This window comes from Eutrigla gurnardus, assembly GCF_963514095.1.
Source record: "Eutrigla gurnardus genome assembly, chromosome: 2".
Lineage (NCBI taxonomy): Eukaryota > Metazoa > Chordata > Actinopteri > Perciformes > Triglidae > Eutrigla > Eutrigla gurnardus.
In genome coordinates, this window is record NC_139916.1 from 20243925 (window position 1) to 20265180 (window position 21256).

The following is a 21256-nucleotide window of genomic DNA, read 5'->3' on the forward strand; positions in this document are numbered from 1 at the left end:
TCCGGGGAGGGACTTCCAGTTCAGCTGCAGCAGCCTGATCCGATACAGCAGCACCACGGTCTGCTGTACGACGGTCTGGTTTCTGTCAAACCACAATGAAATCCATCTATAAACAGTGTTTACACACGTCATTGAGAACTATTAAAAAAAGTCTGAAAATCTAGATAATACCCAATAATATCGATTAATTGTCAGAAAATTACAACTATTTTCAATGAAGCTTAGATGACTTGGATGCCCAAATATCTGTAGCTATATAATGCACTATACGTGGATTATGCTCATATATTGCAACTCCAATTTGCCTCATTAATTGAGATGACATTTGATGTTTTCTAGAAGTCTTAAAACGCCGACATTATGTAGGCTTTCAAAGTTGCAGTTATATTCATTTTTGACAAAATAGTGGCTTATTTATATAACTAAATTGTTTAGATAACTACGGTTAAAGTGGGGTGTTAAAAATGGAAAAGCTGGGGAAGAGATGAAAAGCAGGTAATTGACAAGTTAATGATGTTTAGGTCAATACAATAAGATAAAATCAACTTTAAAAGAAGTGACTCCATGTTCTCCTTGTATTATAAACGTTATGCAATACCAAATGCTCTACACTGGTCCAGTATTCTGATATCTGAGAACACACTGCACCTGCGAAGAAGAGAAATGTGTAACCTGAGCGGCCGAAGAGACCGCTCGACCGTCTCACACGCCAACTAGTTCATTAATAAAAATCAAAACAAGAGTCAATGTCAAATATATTGTTTATTTACAAGGAGACATAGGTTTACATTTTAGATCTTTTTCAGAAAGGCACTTAATCAAATATTCATTGCAAATGAGCGACACGATTGAGGAAATTTCTATTTGGTAAAAGGCACATTTCTTAAAAGCGACAACACACGGGACAAAGAAATATGAAGTGCGTAAACAAAGACAAACACACAAAACCAAAACAAACTTTGAATGAAAGACAAAAACATGGCCATCATGACTTTTTCCCAACACGATTAAAACAACCTGGGTAATTTGACGAAGGCTTCAGAGATTTAATGTTAAACCAATCATCAAATAACCAACAAAAACTAAACAATTGGAAACACAAAATAAAACACATAATGGTATAAATCTAAAGAAAACATGGATACTTCAAACTAACTTTCCCAAAATGGTAACAAACAACAACCTTGAGATGAGTGGTGCTGGTGTAATGAGAATTGTATGATGGGAGCATGACGAGGAGCAGAGGGACACAGTCAAATCTGATTCTGGACAGATTAACAGTGACAAGAGATACAAACTAGAAATAAAACAAGGGAACATTTGATTTAAGGCAACGAATCAATGTTTTTATCTGGTTAGTGTAACAACACAATTATTCCTTTAAACCATCAACTCACTCACTTGTCTTCAGGAGGGCAGACACGCCAACAGTGACGGTTTAGTGGTCACCTGACTTCTAAAAGCAAACAAAGATCCCCCTTCATCACGGAGGGTGAGAAAAAGAATATGATCGTAAAAATATGAACATGTTTGTTCCTCCAGAGTGCGTTGGTCAGCGGGCTGTAATCTATGTGAACATATTCATCATAGAACAAGTGCAGCCAGAACAAAATGAGCTGGTCAAGTTTGCTAACAGTTCCACGCTTTTAGTTTCTTTTTGCCACAATCGTCCCGTCCATGGAATGTATGGAACCTGAGTGTGTGCATGTTTTCTCACCACTCAACTAAACTGCACCCATCCTGATTTAGCAGCATCTTTACTGGAGCTGTGGAGGAGAGGGAGGGGGGTGGAAGATGAGACTGTGATGATGATGGTGAGTGTGAAAGAATTCAAAAACAAGCATGTTAAACAAACACAAATGTGACAGATGGACAAGATGGATTACTAAACAGACAGAAATACAGGGGGCAGTTTGTGGAAAAACCTACTTGGAGCCTGCAGATGTGAAATCCCCCCACATGTCAGAGCTGGGTGGGGCTGCAGGGCCGGGGGACCCAAAGTCTAAAAGTCCGACTGGATCTGGAAACAAAAAAAAAAACAATTATGGAAAGCATGAATATGGTTTAAATGATGTGAAGAGGTTTTAAAAATTGGATTTGATAAAATGTCCGATGATCACCAGTGTAAGTCTCTACAGCTGGGACTGCTTGCTGTCCCACAGGAGGAGGTATGACACCTCCAATCTTTGCACCAGGTGGAGGTGGGAGTAGACCCATACCCATGGGCCGCGGTTTGGCCCCGCCTGCTTCCTTCTTCTTGATGTTCTGTGTAGACATAGATAGAGTCATGGAAGTTTAATTAGTTTCTTCATAGAATCTGTCATTGTTCACTGTATTACCTAATGCTTTTATTCAATCCGTTACAAGTGTAATGTTGGGGCTGAATGACTCACCCCAATGCTGATCTTGATCGTCTGTCCCTCTTTGAAGCTGAGGTCCAGCTTCGGCGCCACACTCTCACAAGCTTCCTGTTTTGCGAGCTCGCCTTCCTGCTTCACCCACCTTTAGAAATACAGTTTAAAGGCATAATAATTGTCACTAAAATAATGTAACAAGATACTCTTTAACACTCATTTAGAGTGAAAACAAAGGAGGATATGCATGATAGACAGATGTACACTGTTGTCTACCCACAAAGCAAACATAAAGGTATGAATGTTGTTCACAATATCACTTTTAAAATGATTCATGTAAATAAAGCAAGATGCTTATAAATATGTACCAGTTAATATAAACAGATTTGTTCATTTTGAGGTGATATGCATGAACAGAGATGTGAAAATAAAAAAGAGGAGATAACTTACTTAAAATGATCTTGTAAAGCGACGTTGAAGTCAAATGAGTCTCCACGATCAGCAAAACCCAGACCGATGAAAGCATGACGTCCTTTATAAAAGTAAAATTGTAAAGACAAAGGCACATTTGGGTATCCTATGCATCACATGATAACACATACAGTACATACTCCTGCAGTTAAATACAGACAGTAAGGGAGAATATACTGTAAGCTAAATGCCATTTATAGCAATAGATGCGACCTCTACGTCAAGAAAGAAAATCCCCTTTAACTTATTCTTCTGTCACTTGATAATTACTCTGAGAATCCAGTGAATTAAGTCATGTGTCACATTAAATATCGCGTTGATCAATACTGTAGAGAAGAACAACTTTTAAGTAGCGTGGAAATACTTTTTTTTTCCAATGTAAAAATACCTTTCTGAGACCATCTTTGTTTAGGGAAAGGCTAATGCACTATTTCACTATTTACTTGCTGATTCTCTTGGAAAAAAAATATTCATCTTCAAGATTTGATAGATGTTTTCTTTATCATTTAAAATATATTCCTAAAGTCAGATTTAAATATATTTTTTGTTGATATAATGCATTTTTTTTATGAATGTGACATTACATTTGAGCCGTCTTTAATTCAATTTATCCACCTAGTTCTTTGATGTAAGTATCTTACCATTGCCATCTTCTATCCGGATCACAAAATACCTGCTGGAGTCTGTGACTGCTTCAACTACACACCCTGGATACTGTTCGACTGGAGCTTGGGCAAACAACTCTCCTGCAAAGAACACATTTAGACCAATACCTCAGGGTTATTATCTGAATTGTGAGTAATAGGTAAAAAGGTTGTTTGCAAAGGACAAAGAAAGATAACAAGCTTTTTGACACACGCTTTGGTCACATTAACAACCTGTACACTTACATCCCAAAAACAAACCATGCATTTGTAATTAGCTTTGAGCACATACTTAGCAAACATGGCAGAAACTAAAAAAGTCAGTCAGGAAACTTGTTAAAGTGGCAAGCATCGTGATGAATCTCCTCAATACTGTACGTTTTCTGAGGATTGAGCACAGCGTAAAGCCCTGATTATGCTTCCGCGTAGTGATCACGCAACAGCCACGCAACGGCCACGCAGTTGCTTGGAGACCGTGATGGTTCTGCGTTGGGTTTACGTGTCGAAATGCAATTCAATGCCACACCGGTAAAGGGCGCTATGTTTTTTGTAAAGACTGACCGACCGACTGAGACTCTTGACGTATATCGTCGTTAGCCTCGTTATAGCCTATTTGTTTACTTTCCGGCTTTAAACATCCACTATTTTTCTGAAGTTGGTGTTTTATTTCTTTGTGCAAAAGCGACAAGGTGCAAACAATAAAACGAGGTGCAAACAATAAAAGTAGCCTTTTAAAAGTTTAAATGGCGGTGTTTATGAGTGGAAACCGGATAGCGGTCTCCAGCGGATGTAGTTAGTGGACCAATCACAGCCAATGCCGCTGCGTTGGTGTTGCGTCGCCTCGACGCGCGTCTAGGATTTTTGGGAGGTACAGTCAGGCCCTTGCGTTGGACGTAAGGGGGGTCCGCAAGGACGTAAGGGGTCCGCAAGCCCCCTTGCGTTGTGTCGACGCGGAAGCATAACTCAGCCTTAACCGTTTCTTCTGCATGCTTGTCATGATCCAAAATGACACAAATTCTGCCTTAAATGTGAAACTTGGATTCACAGCAGTGCAGTTCTTTTAGAGGGGAATTACTTACAGGCACAGCCTGGATAAAGTACGAATGTCTGTTCACAGGTCCAGCCAGGAGCTTTCATATAATCTCACTTTCTTTAGGTTATATTAGACTCTCCACGAATATGTAAAAATTAAACCAGTCATATTTTTGCTAGTAAACCAGTGGGGTGGTTTAGGTAAACTTTCATTCCTTTTAATCCATTAGAGTCTTCTACAGCAGAGTTTCCCTCATGCTGTGCACCACATGTTTCAAGTCTCAAACATTTCTGAACCACCATCTTGTGCTACTTAATTGTGAACACATTTGATGCATCAAAGTTAGACAGAGCAGTCACGGCAATGAAGCAGTCTCACTCATGCTTCATGGCTAAACCGGTGAGGATTTCTCACTATCTTTCTGGCTACACTAATCAGGTCCACTTTAAAGGTCAAAGGAAAGAATGGCTCTCTTTTAACAGTCAGTGCTGTACTAATACTTGGCAGTCCCGTGCTTATGGAAACAGACTGATTTAAATGAGTCAGTTCCCCTTATCTTGCACAATGACTTGCAGAGGCAAAAGGTTAAGTAAAATACTTCACTGTAAATTGAGTCATTAAGACCAATACAAATAATGTATGCGGTGAATTAAGTACATGCATCACATTAAGCTGCAAGGGGATGCCGGTTTGTTTACCTGTGTTTCTGTCCTCTAACTTAATGTAGGCCATCTTGCCTTTAGCGCTGATTTTCATCCTCCCAGTCCATGCAGGTTCATCCAGCTTCCAGTCAGCAGCACTAGAAAAACAGGAAGCACACATCTGAAAACCGTTTTTTTTTTTCACACACATGCAGCTGCAGCTTTTCACAGCAGGAGGAAATTAAATAAAAACATTTCAGGAAGACTGTGCTGTCAAATGAAGGTAAGCAATTCTGTAAAAAGGACAGGCATAATGACTTTTAAAATGAGGGCTGAAGTCTTTACTGTAAATTGCTAGAAAGGATGCAGAGGCTCAAACAAAATCACACTACAATATGACATTAACATTTATAATTTATATAATTATTAACACATATGACAAGAAAAAAATCATATCATCAAATCATACTTCAGGGTCTACTAATCCTTTTTTTCCTGGGGCTTTCAACCGCACCTCACGGTCTTCTGTTTAAAATCTAATCTAATCCGTGGAGGAGATACAGTGGGGAAACTCCATAAAAAGCTAATAAATGGACCGTGAATTCGATTTTTCTGTTTTCAAGAGTAGAGAATTCACTTCCATGACAGAGTCTTTATGTAGAAACACAGGCAACAGGCTGCTCATTAGAAGTGAAAACCTGCTCATAATGCTGTGTTGGTGGTGGACAACTCCTCCTTGGCCTGTCATTATTATAATGCGACACCTGACAAAAACTATGTTCCATGTCAGATAGTGAAAACAAGAGGCCGCCGGGTATCCCCTACACATTCAAGTCAACTTTAGACAGCGTATTCATACGTATTTTATCCGATAACGTTCGCAACATACGCACTCAATGCACTGAATTAATTTACGCATATTAATTAACGACACTTAAGGTTAGCTAGCTAACCGCTAGCGTCAACTCTAAAGCAATCCATTATCGGACACGAGCTCTGCCATTTTAAAGTTTCCCAGCTTAACGTAATAAGCAACGCGGTCATTTGTCATGACGGCAAGTGTAAATCGCAGTCTAGCAAGTGTTTATTCAGTCTGGATGATGGTGTCCGATTTCAGTGAGCAGGCAACAGTAACAACGGCGAATTTATGTTTTGGAAATTCCGCTAGCATGTGTATCAGCTAGCTAACATTGTGTCTGTTTATCTAAATCCTTCGTAGCCTCATTATTGGCTGTGGTGACTCGGACCGTCGACTACACTTTGGAAGGATATCGAGGAAAAAGTAGCAAACATCCACACAACTGGTTGTCCGATAAAGGGTGTACTACCGTTTAATTAGCTCGGCGGCGGACACTTGTTCGCAGTTACATGAGACTCGTCTGTTACTGTGGTTATTAATGTTACTCTCTGAGCTCGTCTTACCGATATCCACGGTTAGAAGCCCGCGGCGGGATCCGGTAAACATGTACTTCGGGCTTTACACAGAGCATTGACTCATAACTGCTGTCTTCTGCCATTTTGTCAAGTTTTCGCCAAAGTTTCACTAACTAGCAGAACCGACTTCCGACTTTCAATGGACACGGCCGGAGTTGAACATGACGACAAGAGCCAGAAACGAGCCGAGCCGCGGGATTCAAACAGCGCCCCGTGTGGTCAGGATGGTTTGAGCAGTCAAGGATGTCAGTACTACTACAATAAAGAATACTCACAGGTAGAAGTCATGCTTTACTTATGAAATAATACGTATCTAAGTGTAACCGGGAGAATGTAAACTGAATTTCTCAAAGAGGAATTAATAAAGTAATTTATAGATATTCTTCTTCTTCTGGGATGGCTAAATTATCAGTATTTTAAATGACCCGCTGTGAGTAAATTTAAAAAAAATGAATATAGCTTGAGCATTTTACAAATACATTGCATCGTATGTTCATTGTAATTCATTGACCTTATTACTAGATTTACAGATATACAACTGACAGACCAGAAACCAATATAGTATAGTACTCTAATTTCTGCCTTTATTTATTTACATAAGATCATGATATTAAATTTAAGAGCATTGATATACTTTTTAGACATTTCATAGTATGTGGCCAATAAACAATTATGTCAAACATTAAGTTTAGTAGTGCTATGTAATATATATAATATTGGAAAATACATTTTCTATGGTACATGGGGTTCACCGTTCAAAAAATTGTGGTTGAAAACTATGCATTTACTGCTGTTTGGCACAAGTTTATTCTGATTAAATGTGATACACCACATTAAATTATGTACAAATAAGATATGCTTTGAATTTGTTAAATTTTCTGCACAAATAAACAGGTTTCATGAAATACAAAACAAACATACACCAAGTTTGAAGTGTGTTTATTAAAGGGTAGTTAAATTTAATTTCTGTTTTTCAAGTTTCAATTCAAGAATGACATCAAATCAGCCTCCAGGACAAGCATCTGTGAATGACTAAAACAAAGCTTAATGTGTCAAACACATAGATACAGGATGGGGTTTTGCTTTTTATTATCAATTTAAAATGATTACAAATCAACTTTATATCAATAATTGAACCTGAATCCTGGGAACAGCACAATAAAAGTACAGTGTATATTAAAAGAAAGATATTGACATGTTATAGCTGCAATGGAAAACTTAGGTTGCTGTAATCAAACAACAAAAGGAAACTTCAATTATCAGATATTAGTGAACCATTAACTCCTCTGACCCTAAATGCCTTTTATTATCATTGATTATTTATTCATTTTTTACACTAAGAATGATTGAAATAAGTGGTTCATATACAGCATTCATTGGTAAGTTTGCTGCTATGTGGAAGCAAATCATTTACTGTTAATGGTAGTTTCATTTAATTACTTTTCTTTTAAATATTTCCAATTACTGGTTTTACTGACAGGGGAAATTATTTGGACAAATAATGGTCAAATCACAGTGATGGAACATACCTGTAAGAAAAGCATTATTGCACTCTCAATGAGTGTGGTTTAGGATTTTCCTAACATTTTTGCAGCTGAAAGTGTCCCTCAATGACAGGATTTATTCAATAAAATAATTAACCCATCACAAGAACGCAAAAAACTTTAAGATTAACAACCACTACCCGTTGGAAAGTGTATGAATGGAACCAGGGAGCATTTGTCATTTAAGGCATACAAGTGTCAAAGGGCGCAAAAATGGCTACAGTAATCATCACTACTGGTAATGCAACAGTATTTGATGAGATTATTTATTTCATGCAAACTTTTATTTTTAATTGGTGGCAGACAATGGTATAAAATAATTTTGTGTGAAAAACACCACATGAAACACATCCATCAAAACCAAGCAGTGGAATTTGGTTTCGTTCTAAAAGGACACTGATTTAAAAAAAAAAAAAAAAAGATTTCCCCGACCCTTTCCAAAATAACACAGTTGTCATGTGACTACAACATCCTCCACACTGGGCATCAAATTGTTATTTCTGAGAACCAAACCATCACCTTGATAATGCAATCAGTTAATTTATTTCAACTGGTGCAAAAACAGATAAAGGTCCTCGTTTCTAAACAGATGCAGTGCAGTCGGCTGTCGGACAAGTTCCAAGTCAGCAATTCTGCTAAGAAACAGCAAGGCAACACACACAAAGACATTTATGGATGATAACGTATGATGTTTCAATTTATGAATAGGTCTGACTTTTTCCATTTTGTTAAAATGTAACATGACTACCAAAAAAGTTCCCTAGGCCAGCTACATAATCTAATCTCTGATACACAACTGCTCTTCTGACTTTAACATACTATGTCATAAACATGAAGAAACAATGACAGCTTTAAAACAAAACATAATTTGAAACAAAACACAGCACAGGTAACTGGCAATATGTAAAATATAATCCAGGGAGTGAATTCATCGTATTGCTTGAATAAGCTTGGATTTAGTGAAATTCTGTCCTTTCTGATCTGTAATCTTTGGCCACAGGCTGCATGCCCATCGGGATTTCTTCCACAGCCACCAGAGCCAAAGAGAGGCCTGTGGACTGTAGGAAGTGCTGGTCTCGGCCTCTGCCATCTCTATGCAACTACGGTATACAGCGCACTTTTACTCAAAGCGTTGAATCGGTTTGATTCTCCGTCACCTTGTAATTTGAGTCAATGAACGCGCAGTAAGCTCTCGGCACCGTCGAGCACTATTTCCACTGAACCGGAGGAACTGGAGCCAGCTACCCGGTGGACACCCAGCCATGATCCACGCTCCATCAGTGGAGAGGCCAGCTCATTCACTTGCACCTCGCTGGGGAAAAGATTCCCACAGATTCGCGAGCTCTCCTTATTCTCCCTGAAGAGACAGACACCTGATTCCCTGGCACTCGGCCGGCCAATCATACTTAAAATCATAGGGCACCTCATGGTACATCAAAGTATCACAGTGTGTAGGGATGTGAGGCAAAAGCCTGTTCACAGCGTGGAACAGAAGGGGTTTCAAATCTTTGACTGATCTCTGCCAGCCCCTTGCAGCATTCCACAGAAGGAAAAGACAAGGTGAAAGGCAAAGACCACGCCAGTAAGCAGAGTAGAGAGAGGGTGGAGAAGTTCATTTTAATCCATGCTACGTCTTCATATTTCTAATGTCTGTCAAATTGTTGTCCCATCCCACCACTCTGCTCTACATACTACACATAACCCCTTGAACTGCCACCCTTTATGCCCTCTCAGGGAGACAGCTGATTCCTTGCAGCAGGTAGCTGTTTATCTGCAAAGCCGGAAGCCTGAGGTGCCGTCGGGGCCAGTGGGCTGGCGGATCACATGATTGTTTTGACGACCTGGTTCTGGTGGTTGCTGCACACTCATACGAGCTGGCCTATGGGGAGAAATTAGAATAAATAACAGTGTGTTTCACTTCCAGGTGTTTCTAACTACATTGTTGTTCTTCTTTGTTGTAATGTCTTACCTGTCCTGGCATGGATTGTCCTGAGGCGTGTCATCTGAAGACGCACTACCCAAGATCCTTCTTCTGGCTTCTGCGTACTCTGCCTCTCGCTGGGCCAAAGACTTCATCTGCTGAGAGGGACGAGTCGAGGCTGCAAGGTTTCCTGCTGTACCGTTTGAAGGACGTTTCAAAATTCTAATTTGTGGTGGGGGAGCTGCTGGCAGAGAGTCGTCCTGGATTACAATAGCAGTTCGAACAGGTGAGCCACCCGAGCCCAAACTGGACTTCCTGTACAGGTAAAAAGGAGTGAGAGGAATAAAATTACTGGAACTTCCTTGCAATTTTACCATGTAATTGTATGGTTTTAATAATAATTGTCTATTTGCTTACTTTGCCTCCTGATTTATTTTCAGTTTAGCCTCAAGCCTTCTCTCTATTTCCTGAGAAGAAAAACACATTTATTACATTGGTATTACTGTCCAACAAGTTCATTATTTGTTGACCTGTAACCTGCAAACATGTTCACAAGCAAGAAAAAAAGAAAACATTCTTTTGAAAGATGATAATTATTATTAAATACTTCAATAATTGAACCTTAAGAATGAAGAAGAAGATGAGATTCATATTTAGGGTTAAGACAGGGTAAACTACATATCCCAGTATTAGATCATATCACCACCTGGCCAGATGTTGGATTTCAGTTTGCTTATAACAGGGAGGGGAGGATAAAATAATGCAGTCACTTCACCATTGCATTTCGATAACAATATTCACATCATGTACAGTACCAAAAGTGAAACATGACACGTGCAAAAACACAAGACTCTCTACGAACATATAATTAACAGTTCGCCACAAACAAATCAAACTGGTTCAATCTACCAACACACGATAGAAAAACATGCTAAATCTATTTGCGTATACTCCAAATATAGTAATGGAAATGCCCTGAACATACTACACTGTTATGGTATTGTAATGATTCAGTGCAGCCTGTCATTTCCGCAATGGGCGGGTCTAAAACAAATGGGTCCACTTTATAAAAATTAAGTTTTCTTTGTGGATATTTTTTTCCTGAATGTTCCGCACATCATACAATCATTGTTAGAAGTAAATAAAATGACAACAATCCAGCCACGGTCCCGTGTCGTTATGGGAAGGCGAGGCCTGCGAGACTCAGTCAGGAAGACAAGCCGATTTCTTTGATGAGAAAACAAGCCGTAGTCAAAATAAATATAATGTGTTTATATCAGGTATTCAAGCGCCAGACACATTCCGCGTGTCGCGGATCCTTGCTAGGTTTCCGACTGACAAACTGAAATCAACTTGTAAGCTTGTTTATAATATATTTGTACAACGTTCGCGTTGCTCACCCCGCTGTCCGCTGCCTCTTCCCAGCTCTCTGCAACCTCGTCATCCTCCATGTTTAACAGAACTACTGGCTGGTTACCTTCTTCGGCTCCACCGGCTAACTCACTCCCATCCACGCAGAGGGCATGGGGCGGTGTGCACAGCTCAATAGTGCCGCGTTTTGATCAATCCCACGGGTGTCTGTGACCAGATAAAGGCCGAATAAACTAATTCGCAAACCGTCGTTCGGCCGCGTGTTAGCCTGCTAGCTTAATGCTCTACTGAGGGCAATCCCCCTGGCTGCCTGCTACTTTAAATTTGGCGTAAGGTCCACCTCGGTAAATCAACCGGCCACTGGTGTCGTCCACACGCCGCCCAGACGGAAACACAGTAGACATAATAAATGTTTATTTTTTTACTCCGTTTGCCTGGGTTTAAATGTCTCTTAAGTTGACTTAACCGTTAAAACCGTAAGGGAAATGACGTTATAACGTTAGCTTAGGTAACGTCAACTTGCTAGCTTTCAAGAAGACAACCAACAGGCCACATAAATGTGATTTACTTTAAATGAGGACTCAAATGTGGCAACGCTAATTCAACAGTCTTACGCTTTATGTTATTATCACGAAGTAGCACTGTCGTTGTTGTTGGTGGATAGAGCGCTAGAGAGTTGGACGTGGTGGTTTGAGGTGTTTACCATGGTGGTGTTGAAAGGAAGTGCTGCGTGACGTCCTGTGCGAGGCAGGAGGCACTGACAGATACCCCACCGGTGTCATTGGACAAAACATTATGAATGACATAATACAATACACCAAGGACCGATGTTAACTATTGTAATGAGCAGAATATGACTGTGGCCATGATATATTTGGAATAATACGTGTCTGCTTGGAGGCATTTGCAAAATACCCAAAGTCAACTGCTAGGTAGTTACAGTGTGGAAACGCAAGGTAGTGACGTAAAACGCAGCGTCAGAAATCAGAATCACTTATTGCCAAGTATGCTTTAAAATAATTTGCCTTGGTGTTTGGTGCATACAATAAACATAATACCATAAGTTGACCATAAGTATATTATAAAAACTATTGGACTGCAATATAATACAGAAATATGCTACTTATTGTCCAATTCATGTGCAAAAGACAGTATAATATACAGTGTAATATGTGCAATGTACAGAGATATATATTATGTAACACACTATGACAGCTGTTGAGTCTTTACCTTTATGAAACTTACACAGAAAACGCTTTAAAAACCACCCAAAATAAATGTTTTCATGCAATTTTAATGGATTTTGATCATATGTGGATTTGAATATGATTCCAGTAGGCTATATAGCAGGTCAAATGGCTTATGCCCAATTTAAGATTAGTAATTAATTAAGTGTGTGGTTTATTTTTCAGTTGATCATCTATTCTGAACAATAGTGTTAAAATTAGGAACTTCAAAATCATATAAGCAGGGTCCCGGGTTCGATTCCCACATCGGGCTCGGGTTCCTTCTGTGTGGAGTTTGCATGTTCTCCCCATGTGAGCGTGGGTTCTCTCCGGGTTCTCCGGCTTCCTCCTACAGTCCAAAGACATGCAGGATGGGGATAGGTTCATTGTTGACTCTTAATTGCCCTTAGGTGTGAATGTGAACGTGAATGGTTGTCTGTCTCTACATGTCAGCCCTGTGATAGACTGGCGACCTGTCCAAGGTGTACCCTGCCTTCGCCCAATGATAGCTGGGATCGGCTCCAGCCCCCACGCGACCCTGAATACTGGATAAGCGGTAGACGATGGATGGATGGAAAATCATATAAACATAATTGGTAATATCTGTAGAAGAAGATACGCTGACCAATTTTTTTAAATCAGTGTTTATAGTTAAAATATTCAACACCAAAGACTAGTCAGCTTACATTGCCAATTTTCTTGTGTTGCATCACAGCCCAACAGATGATACACAATAAGCCTTCTATCAATATTGAGCACCAGAATAGTTACTTAGCATTGTGACATGTCACAGTGGGAAAAACACCTGTAAATAGTAAAGTAAATGAAGACTCAATGTTATTTAGTTGCTTCAGTGTCAGGATTCTCATATCCATGGGTTACTGGGACACCAGAATAGGACAGAACCATTTAAATACCTTTGTTTTTTTCCCCTGCTACCACAAGGTAACTGTATCAAAAGAAATAATAAAATAAAATAAAAGCTCAAACACACAGATATTGGCGACAAAATAACTGCAGATGTAACACTTTGCCTCCCTCACACACTTAAATTTGCAACAGTGTTTGTTCTTTATTTGTGTGCAGTGTTGGCCTCTCTCGATTCTTAAGAGACGCCTTCATTCACATTCTCAGCAGTCATACTTAACTTTCACCAAAATGAGGCTAATGGGCCACATTTATAAGACCAAATTAACCATGGATTTATACATCATGGTGTTTTGACGGTTCACCATTGCCATGTGTACAGTTTCTGTTCAGGGTCCATTCTCAAAAAGATTTACTGATTGATTTCTTAAGATAACTATTATAATTGATGATATAACGGTGTTGTGTTAAATTGCGTAATTATACGTGTTGTCGTTCATTCCAACTACTCCCGGGGCAACCTATTTGCCCACAGCAGCTGGGGGCGCAGTGTTCGCTACAGAGGACCCACCCTGGTGCTACAGACGGTCCGCGGCTGCTGTGCTACAGTGTCGCTGTGCTGCGGACGACGCTGTTCACAGAGCGGAAGATGGCGACTGTTTGGAGGCTGCAAAGGAACCTCCGGAGCTGATACCGGGGGAAGCAGAGGAAAGATACACACTCGGAGCCCAGAAATCACCACGTCTACAACAACGGTATTAATAATGCTGCAAATGTTAAGGATGGAACTGACAACATGTATCTGTGTCATTAGAGGAGCCCGTTAATTACTGCACACAGCCACTGCTCGAGTTAACGTTAGCATAGATTATCAGCAGCAGAGAAGACTGGCGATAACAGTAAGCTAGCTAGCTAGCTAGCTTGTTGGGTGTAACGTTAGCCGAGATTTTTGCCCTGTCGTGTGATTAAGATACATAAGAAGTTGGGGGTTCCCACGTTTTGTCAAGCATAGGCATGTGTTTGAAAACCTGTACGCGTTATGCCGCTAGCTAAAGATGTATTACTGTTAACTAACGTTAGCTTGGATGCTCATGATCAGCTAGCGTTAGCCAGAGCTAGCACATATTGTTTAAGGATCGTGTTAAATTCGTTGACATGTACACGCCGGTCAGACACTCTTTTTTAGCTTAAGCCATCCCTTGTTTAGCCGTATGACTTGTAACAAGTTTCATCTAATTCCCTAGGTGGTAAGCTTGAGGTGGTACTTTGCATTAGCAATCCAGCATTTCATATGGGATGTGATGGCTAACGACAGCTAGTTAGATGTAACGTTAGCTAACGATATAAGAGGGACGTGCTATGTGGAGGGACCAGCTGCTAAATCTAGAGAGGGCACCACCCGTTTCAGACAATGGATGTGACAATTAACATTGCTGAGGACTAACTGCCACAAAAACACAATGGTCATTACCGTCATAGCTTTGTGGTGTCCTTGTTTTTTGGGGGTTATCACCAAATCTATGCACATTTTGCATGGAGTTCATCCTCATTACATTTGATTTGCAAAAATCCAATAAAGAACATACTGGTCAGGTATGGAATAGGTGAGTCTACTAGAATATAGTGTGAATATTAACCGCTGTTATAATGTAGTTAAATGTAGCTGATGGCAAACATGCACCGGAACATTATTAGTACATTACTTTACTAGCATGTCTCCCCATGTCTCAACAGACAATAATGTCCCGCTCACATGATAATGAGGATGGATGCTTTGTTGCCATGGATACAGAGGACGATGGTGCAGAGCCTGCTGGGATAACAGAGGAAGAAGAGGCAAACATGGGGTCCTGCCGACAAGAAGGGAACATGGACAGTAGTGCCAAAGGAGGAGGGAGAACAATGGAGGAGTTGCCAGAGGAAGTTCTTGAATATATTTTATCCTTCCTCTCACCATACCAGGAGCACAAGACTGCTGCACTTGTATGTAAGCAGTGGTACCGCCTCATTAAAGGTATGCCTCATATTTCCATAGTCTTGTATAAAACTGAATCATAAGGTGGACTGGTTAACCTTACAGTGGGTGGGAGGGGGCATTGCATGATGAGCAGGGAAATGGAGAGGGAATGTTCAAAAATTAGAAATCGTTTAAATGGAACTAGCTTTCTTTGTGTGTTCTTTTTGCTAACTAATATTTTACCCGAACTAGGTGTTGCTTATCAGTGCTACCATGGTTTCTTGAGAGCCGTCCAGGAGGGAAATATCCAGTGGGAAAGTCGCACCTACCCATATCCAGGAACCCCAATCACTCAGCGCTTCTCACACAGTCAGTATATGCTGCTTTAAAAGACTTCATGTCCAAATGCGTCACGTCATGTATATATATGCGCATAAGTCAAATTATGTTTCAGAGTGGTTCTAGCTGAGAAACAGATCAGTGTCAAAGATGATTGGGTGCAAAATTGTTCCCAAATGCAAAGTATTTGCTCTGTAAAATGCAACCAAGGGGGCAAAACAAAAATTTTAATTGTGCTTGTCAGTGCCTCCAAAAATCTCAACAGCTGTGGCAAAAAATGGCCAAAATTGCCCAGTGAAAATGTTATTTTCTACCTTGGATCAGATCAAGAGTCCAGTGTGCAGCATATAAAATGGCTTCTGCCCTATGCAAGATTGGTGATTGATGAAAAGAGCAATATCAGTCACTTGAGTGAGCAACAAATGTTTATATTTCAGTGTCAAGCTGATAGCAGCCTTTTTATCACCACCTTTTATATTATGACTGAAAATGTTTATAATTTTGAGCTTTAAAAACACTGATTTGTGATAAACATTGAATTGCTTACATGTCCAGTGTCAAATGCTGTAGCAGGCCACTTACCTCGAAGTTTATCTTTAGGTTGATGTAGAATAAATTCACAAATCACCATTTTACTGAATAAAGCCTCAGACAAGCTTGACTGTGTATGTGTATACGGAAGGCAATTTTTTTATTCTTTTACTTGTTAAATAATTCTTACTGTACTGTAAACAACTATGTACAAATATATGGCGATGACTACCATATAAAAATGTAAGTTTTTGCACTGATTTTTCTGCTCCTGGAACACAAACAAAAAACGTATAAAACACTCAAAGCTCACTATTTGCTGTTAAGTTGTGGTTAATTGTTCTTTTTTGGGTTGCAGGTGCATGTTATTATGACTCAAACCAGTCTATGTATGTATTTGGGGGTTGCACTCAGAGTAGCTGCAATGCTGCCTTCAATGATCTGTGGAGACTTGACCTCAACAGCAAGGAGTGGATCCGCCCTTTAGCCTCAGGTACGAGTAGGTTTTAAGAAATACATGCCAACGGGAAACAGAAATCGGAGCTCTTTTTGTGATGCATACCTCTGGTAAAAAGTAGCTCCACATGGGGCTTATGTAAAGGGAACTGTGGGAGGGTGAACCATGTTAAGTGAATATAGTAGTCAGATGCTCAGCAGCAGCCGAGTACACAGTATTTGAGGAGGTGGTTATAAAAACCCCAAATAGAAGCAGTGATGAAATGAGATTGTAGTGAAATTATTATACCAGCGCACTTGCATTTAATTGCTGAACATATTGTGGCTTTTATGAAAGTGCATGCTAGGGATTAAGCGGTAGAGATTTCTATAAAGAGAATTTACGTTGAGGATTTGGCCCCTACAGCATAAATTAATGTTTGTGTTTTAAATTATTTTTTAGTCAGTAATAGGTGAGGTGGCAAAATAATTCCATAGACTTACTTTGTGCCATGCTTTCCATTTCAGTTCAGCCATTTTGGCTCATGGTAATAAGTATGAATTATCTTAAAAGTGATTGTCAAATGCATTTTATTTCTCCACTAACATATTTTGGGTGTATTAGTATTAGATTATGAATTAATTGATACATCAACGGGCATATTTAGCTACAGTCTGAGTCATATCTTTTCCCTTTTCTCTTCCAGGCTCTTATCCATCTCCTAAAGCTGGGGCGACTTTAGTGATGCACAAAGATCTGTTAGTGCTGTTTGGGGGATGGACTCGCCCAAGCCCATATCCACTGCACCAACCAGAAAGGTTTTTTGATGAAATTCACACCTACTCTCCTTCAAAGAACTGGTGAGAGGGACATCTGTACTGGAAATAAAGGATGCAATTGTGAAAAATAATAGGCAAAAGTAGTACAGTTGAACTTTTCCTCATCATCATCATCATCATTATCTTCTTCCTTGTTGTGATCGATATTTTCTTCTGTTCTCACAGGTGGAATTGTATAGTGACAACACATGGGCCTCCCCCTATGGCTGGCCACTCTTCCTCTGTGATTGGAAACACCATGGTGGTGTTTGGGGGATCACTAGGAGCACGGCAAATGTATGAATGTTTTACTTGTATTTAATTAGTAATTATCCAAAGCTGAGATGCACAAATTAAAGGTGAAATGTACAACTTTTTGTTTATTAAAATTACAGAACATATGTTTGCAAAGGTGCTTCACCTTGTTCATAGACAGTTAAATAGTTATTGACTGCTCAGGTGTCAGGTGATTGTGCATATAAAATGTACTGAGGTGATGAAGTTACATCACCTTGAGTAAATCATATACAATCACTAGTTATGTGGGTTAAACAGAGTCAAATAAATTTGAAAAAGACAAGTGAAATGGGAGCTGTTCTACAACCTGTGTAGATGGGCTGTTAGTTTGAATCCTTGAACCTTGTTAATCAGTGTGTTGGTGTATAATGTATCTGACTGTCACACCTCACTGTTCAGGAGTAACGAAGTCTGGGTTCTGGATCTGGAACAGTGGTCCTGGTCTAAACCACCCATATCTGGCCCATCACCACACCCACGAGGAGGCCAATCACAAGTAAGGCTTCAAAATTCAAGCTAGAAGAATAAACCATTCCTCCAAATGTAGATAGAATTGTTGCTCAATAAAAAATGAACAAGGACTGACCGTAAAGTTGCTACTCAAATTTTTAAAAAAATATGAAATTAAATTATACTGTTTTAAATATTTTTTAATAGATTGTCATTGATGATCAGACATTGCTCATCTTGGGAGGCTGTGGGGGTCCTAATGCAGTAAGTCTTTTTTTTCACTAGTATCAGTATGTCATAACTATATCTCCTAACAATTGTTCCATGTGGCTATAAGTGGCTACAATTCAGTGTCTTGTGTGTTAAAGCTCCTTAAAGACGCCTGGCTCCTCCACATGGATGCACCACCATGGAGGTGGCAGCAGCTGCAGGTGGAAAACGAGGACCATGGGGCCCCGGAGCTGTGGTGTCACCCAGCGTGTAGAGTAAGTGTCTGCCTAAGCAACTATACTGCATGTCTATGAGTGTGTGATCATCAGATTAGTCATTAATGTGTTCTTTTTCTCCTTTTGTTCATTCACCTCAAGGTGGGCCAGTGTGTGGTGGTTTTCTCACAGGCTCCATCTGGTCGTGCGCCACTCAGCCCAAGTCTTAACTCTCGGCCGTCCCCCATAAGTGCCACACCTGCCCCTCTTGGCCCTGAACCGCCTTCCCTGCGCTCTCAGTCTCCTGTTCGAAGCGGGGCTGCCGGTGTTGTCCTGGGAGCTGTTGAAGAGGCTCCATGTGTAAACGGCCGATGGGGCACATTGAGACCCCGGCCTTCAGCAAGAGGAAGTGCCAGAGAAGGGAGCCCATCCTCATCCCAACAGCCGTCTCCTTCACAAGGCCCAGACAGCCCTCCTCTTCCTCCACTCCCCCCATTATTAAATGGATCCTCCCCTTCACCAAGGACCAGCCCAGCCCAGGCTGCATCTCCTTCCTCTCGCCCTCTCCCATCTGCCTCCACAGACTATGGCTGGGAATCTCCCCCTTCTACTGCTCACCACCCTGAGGTGCCCAGCACCAACGGTCTGCATACACCTCCTGCAGGCTCCCCACACACTCCCCCAGGAGCAGTGTCCCCCGCTGCCTTACGACGAGGTCTGGAGGCAGTGAAAAACAAATCTTCCTCATCGCTACCGTCTTCTTCGTCATCCTCTTCCCTTCAGACACAGGGGGCTTGTCCTGGAGGAGGAAGTGGTGTAGGAGGAGCGGGTCCTCCTGGAACCCCTCCGTCATCATCCTCCAGCCCTCCACAGGCTGCTGGAGCTGATGGACATGCTATCCCACCTATTGCACGGCGTCTCGGCCATCACCCACCCCAAAGCCTGAACGTAGGGAAACCTCTGTATCAGTCCCTCAACTGCAAGCCCATGCAGATGTATGTGTTGGATGTGTCCAGGGCCAAGTCTGCTGGGGTGGTGTCCTGGAGAGTTTACGGGAACGGGACTCCAGCTGCAGTTACTGGGCCTCCTGAGACCAGCCTTCACACAGTGGTACAAGGCAGGGGAGAGCTCATCATTTTTGGGGGCCTCATGGACAAGAAACAGAATGTGAAGTACTACCCTAAAACCAACGCCTTGTACTTTGTACGAGCTAAAAGGTAATGCAGCTCCAGACCGGATTGGGAGGACGGACTCTCTGCCCTGTGACCACAAGGGAATTGACACACAAGGCCTTTTTCATATAGAGAGGATTATGGGAAAAGAACATAATCATTGTTAGATGTTCCACTTCATAAATTCACTATTCTCCCTTCTGCCTACTGCAAGCATTCAAAATAACACACTTTAACTACACTTTGATAAAAGCATTTGGTTGAATGAGAATCCTGACTGTGTGTATGGGCGTGTCAGTGTGTGTGAGTGCGTTTGTGACTGCAGTGATTAGAGAGAACAGGACATTTCTTTTGTTATTCCCCAAAAGGTGATCAGCCAAACTTAACATTTCTGTTTTTCTGTGCTGCCCTTCTCTGAACTCTTGAAAAGGAGGGAACTCTGGAAGAAGGCACGCAGAAACGGTTGACGAATACCTTGCTTTTTGTATCACTCTTTAAGCCTGCAATGTTTACATTGAAAACGGTGTAAGTGTGTGTATGTGTGCGTTATGTGTGCATGGTGGTTAAAAGTTGTTGACTAATGTGTGTCGGGGGCCATGGTGGGTGAGAGAAATGGCACTGTTCTATAAGCATAGTTAAACAATAAAGGCCTCCATGTCTGTCACAGTCTTAATATTCCTCCAGAGTGTGTGTGTGCGCGTGTTGTCTATCAAATGTTTCTGGATTTGTTGACAAGATCTCACTATTATGTCCATAAGCTTTCAACCATATCACACAATCTTCATGAGCAGATGGCGGTCACACAGTTGTCATTAATATTCAGATGTTTAGATTTTTTTTTAGAGCACGGATTTTCAATCTCAATTCATAAACTGATGTGGATGACAAGTATTGAAGCAAAGAAAGGCCATAATTATTTTAATTTTATAATCAACTGAAAACCTAAATGTGTGCTTTATTAACTACTCAATGTTAAATGCTTCTGAATTAACATTAAAATATTTCTCTAAAGTTTGGTTTTTCCTTTTGCAATCCAACTTCTGAAGCTTAATTTAAATTGACTTGAACTTGTAGATCTAAAAATGACTTGTTTTTGGAATAATGGTGTGATCAGAAAACATTGTGACTGAACTTAAAATTACCTGGTGTAATATTCCAATGCTGTAAATCCAATGGCAGTTGCATTTTACCATTAAGTATTAAGCAGTTATTATATTTCACAGCATTAGATGTACAGTTTACATGATAAAATCTGAAATAAAAAAAGATATTGCTTCCATAACAAGTCTTTAAAGAGCTCAACAACTCCATCTGCTGAGGAAGAT

The 21256-nt window shown here is 40.5% G+C and overlaps 3 protein-coding genes across 3 annotated transcripts; 1 reads left to right on the forward strand and 2 right to left on the reverse strand.

The window, feature by feature from the left end:
* Positions 1 to 743: 743 nt before the first annotated feature.
* Positions 744 to 6739, reverse strand: necap2 (NECAP endocytosis associated 2). Its single transcript, XM_084034222.1, has 8 exons — positions 6566 to 6739; positions 5201 to 5301; positions 3467 to 3571; positions 2805 to 2886; positions 2394 to 2502; positions 2121 to 2265; positions 1930 to 2020; positions 744 to 1766 (listed from the first exon to the last, which is right to left on the reverse strand). The coding sequence occupies exons 1-8, from the start codon at positions 6658 to 6660 to the stop codon at positions 1721 to 1723; spliced, it is 774 nt and encodes a 257-aa protein (XP_083890348.1). The 5' UTR covers positions 6661 to 6739; the 3' UTR covers positions 744 to 1720.
* A 760-nt stretch (positions 6740 to 7499) lies between these two features.
* On the reverse strand, positions 7500 to 11734 carry LOC311029247 (SUZ RNA-binding domain-containing-like). Its single transcript, XM_084034299.1, has 4 exons — positions 11443 to 11734; positions 10460 to 10509; positions 10091 to 10357; positions 7500 to 10000 (listed from the first exon to the last, which is right to left on the reverse strand). Exons 1-4 carry the CDS (start codon positions 11491 to 11493, stop codon positions 9889 to 9891), a joined length of 480 nt encoding a protein of 159 aa, XP_083890425.1. The 5' UTR covers positions 11494 to 11734; the 3' UTR covers positions 7500 to 9888.
* A 2374-nt stretch (positions 11735 to 14108) lies between these two features.
* Positions 14109 to 20604, forward strand: fbxo42 (F-box protein 42). The gene is made up of 10 exons (XM_084034090.1): positions 14109 to 14261; positions 15241 to 15520; positions 15716 to 15832; positions 16692 to 16826; positions 17476 to 17629; positions 17774 to 17884; positions 18284 to 18380; positions 18542 to 18598; positions 18703 to 18819; positions 18922 to 20604. Exons 2-10 carry the CDS (start codon positions 15247 to 15249, stop codon positions 19978 to 19980), a joined length of 2121 nt encoding a protein of 706 aa, XP_083890216.1. The 5' UTR covers positions 14109 to 14261; positions 15241 to 15246; the 3' UTR covers positions 19981 to 20604.
* The last annotated feature ends 652 nt before the right edge of the window (positions 20605 to 21256 follow it).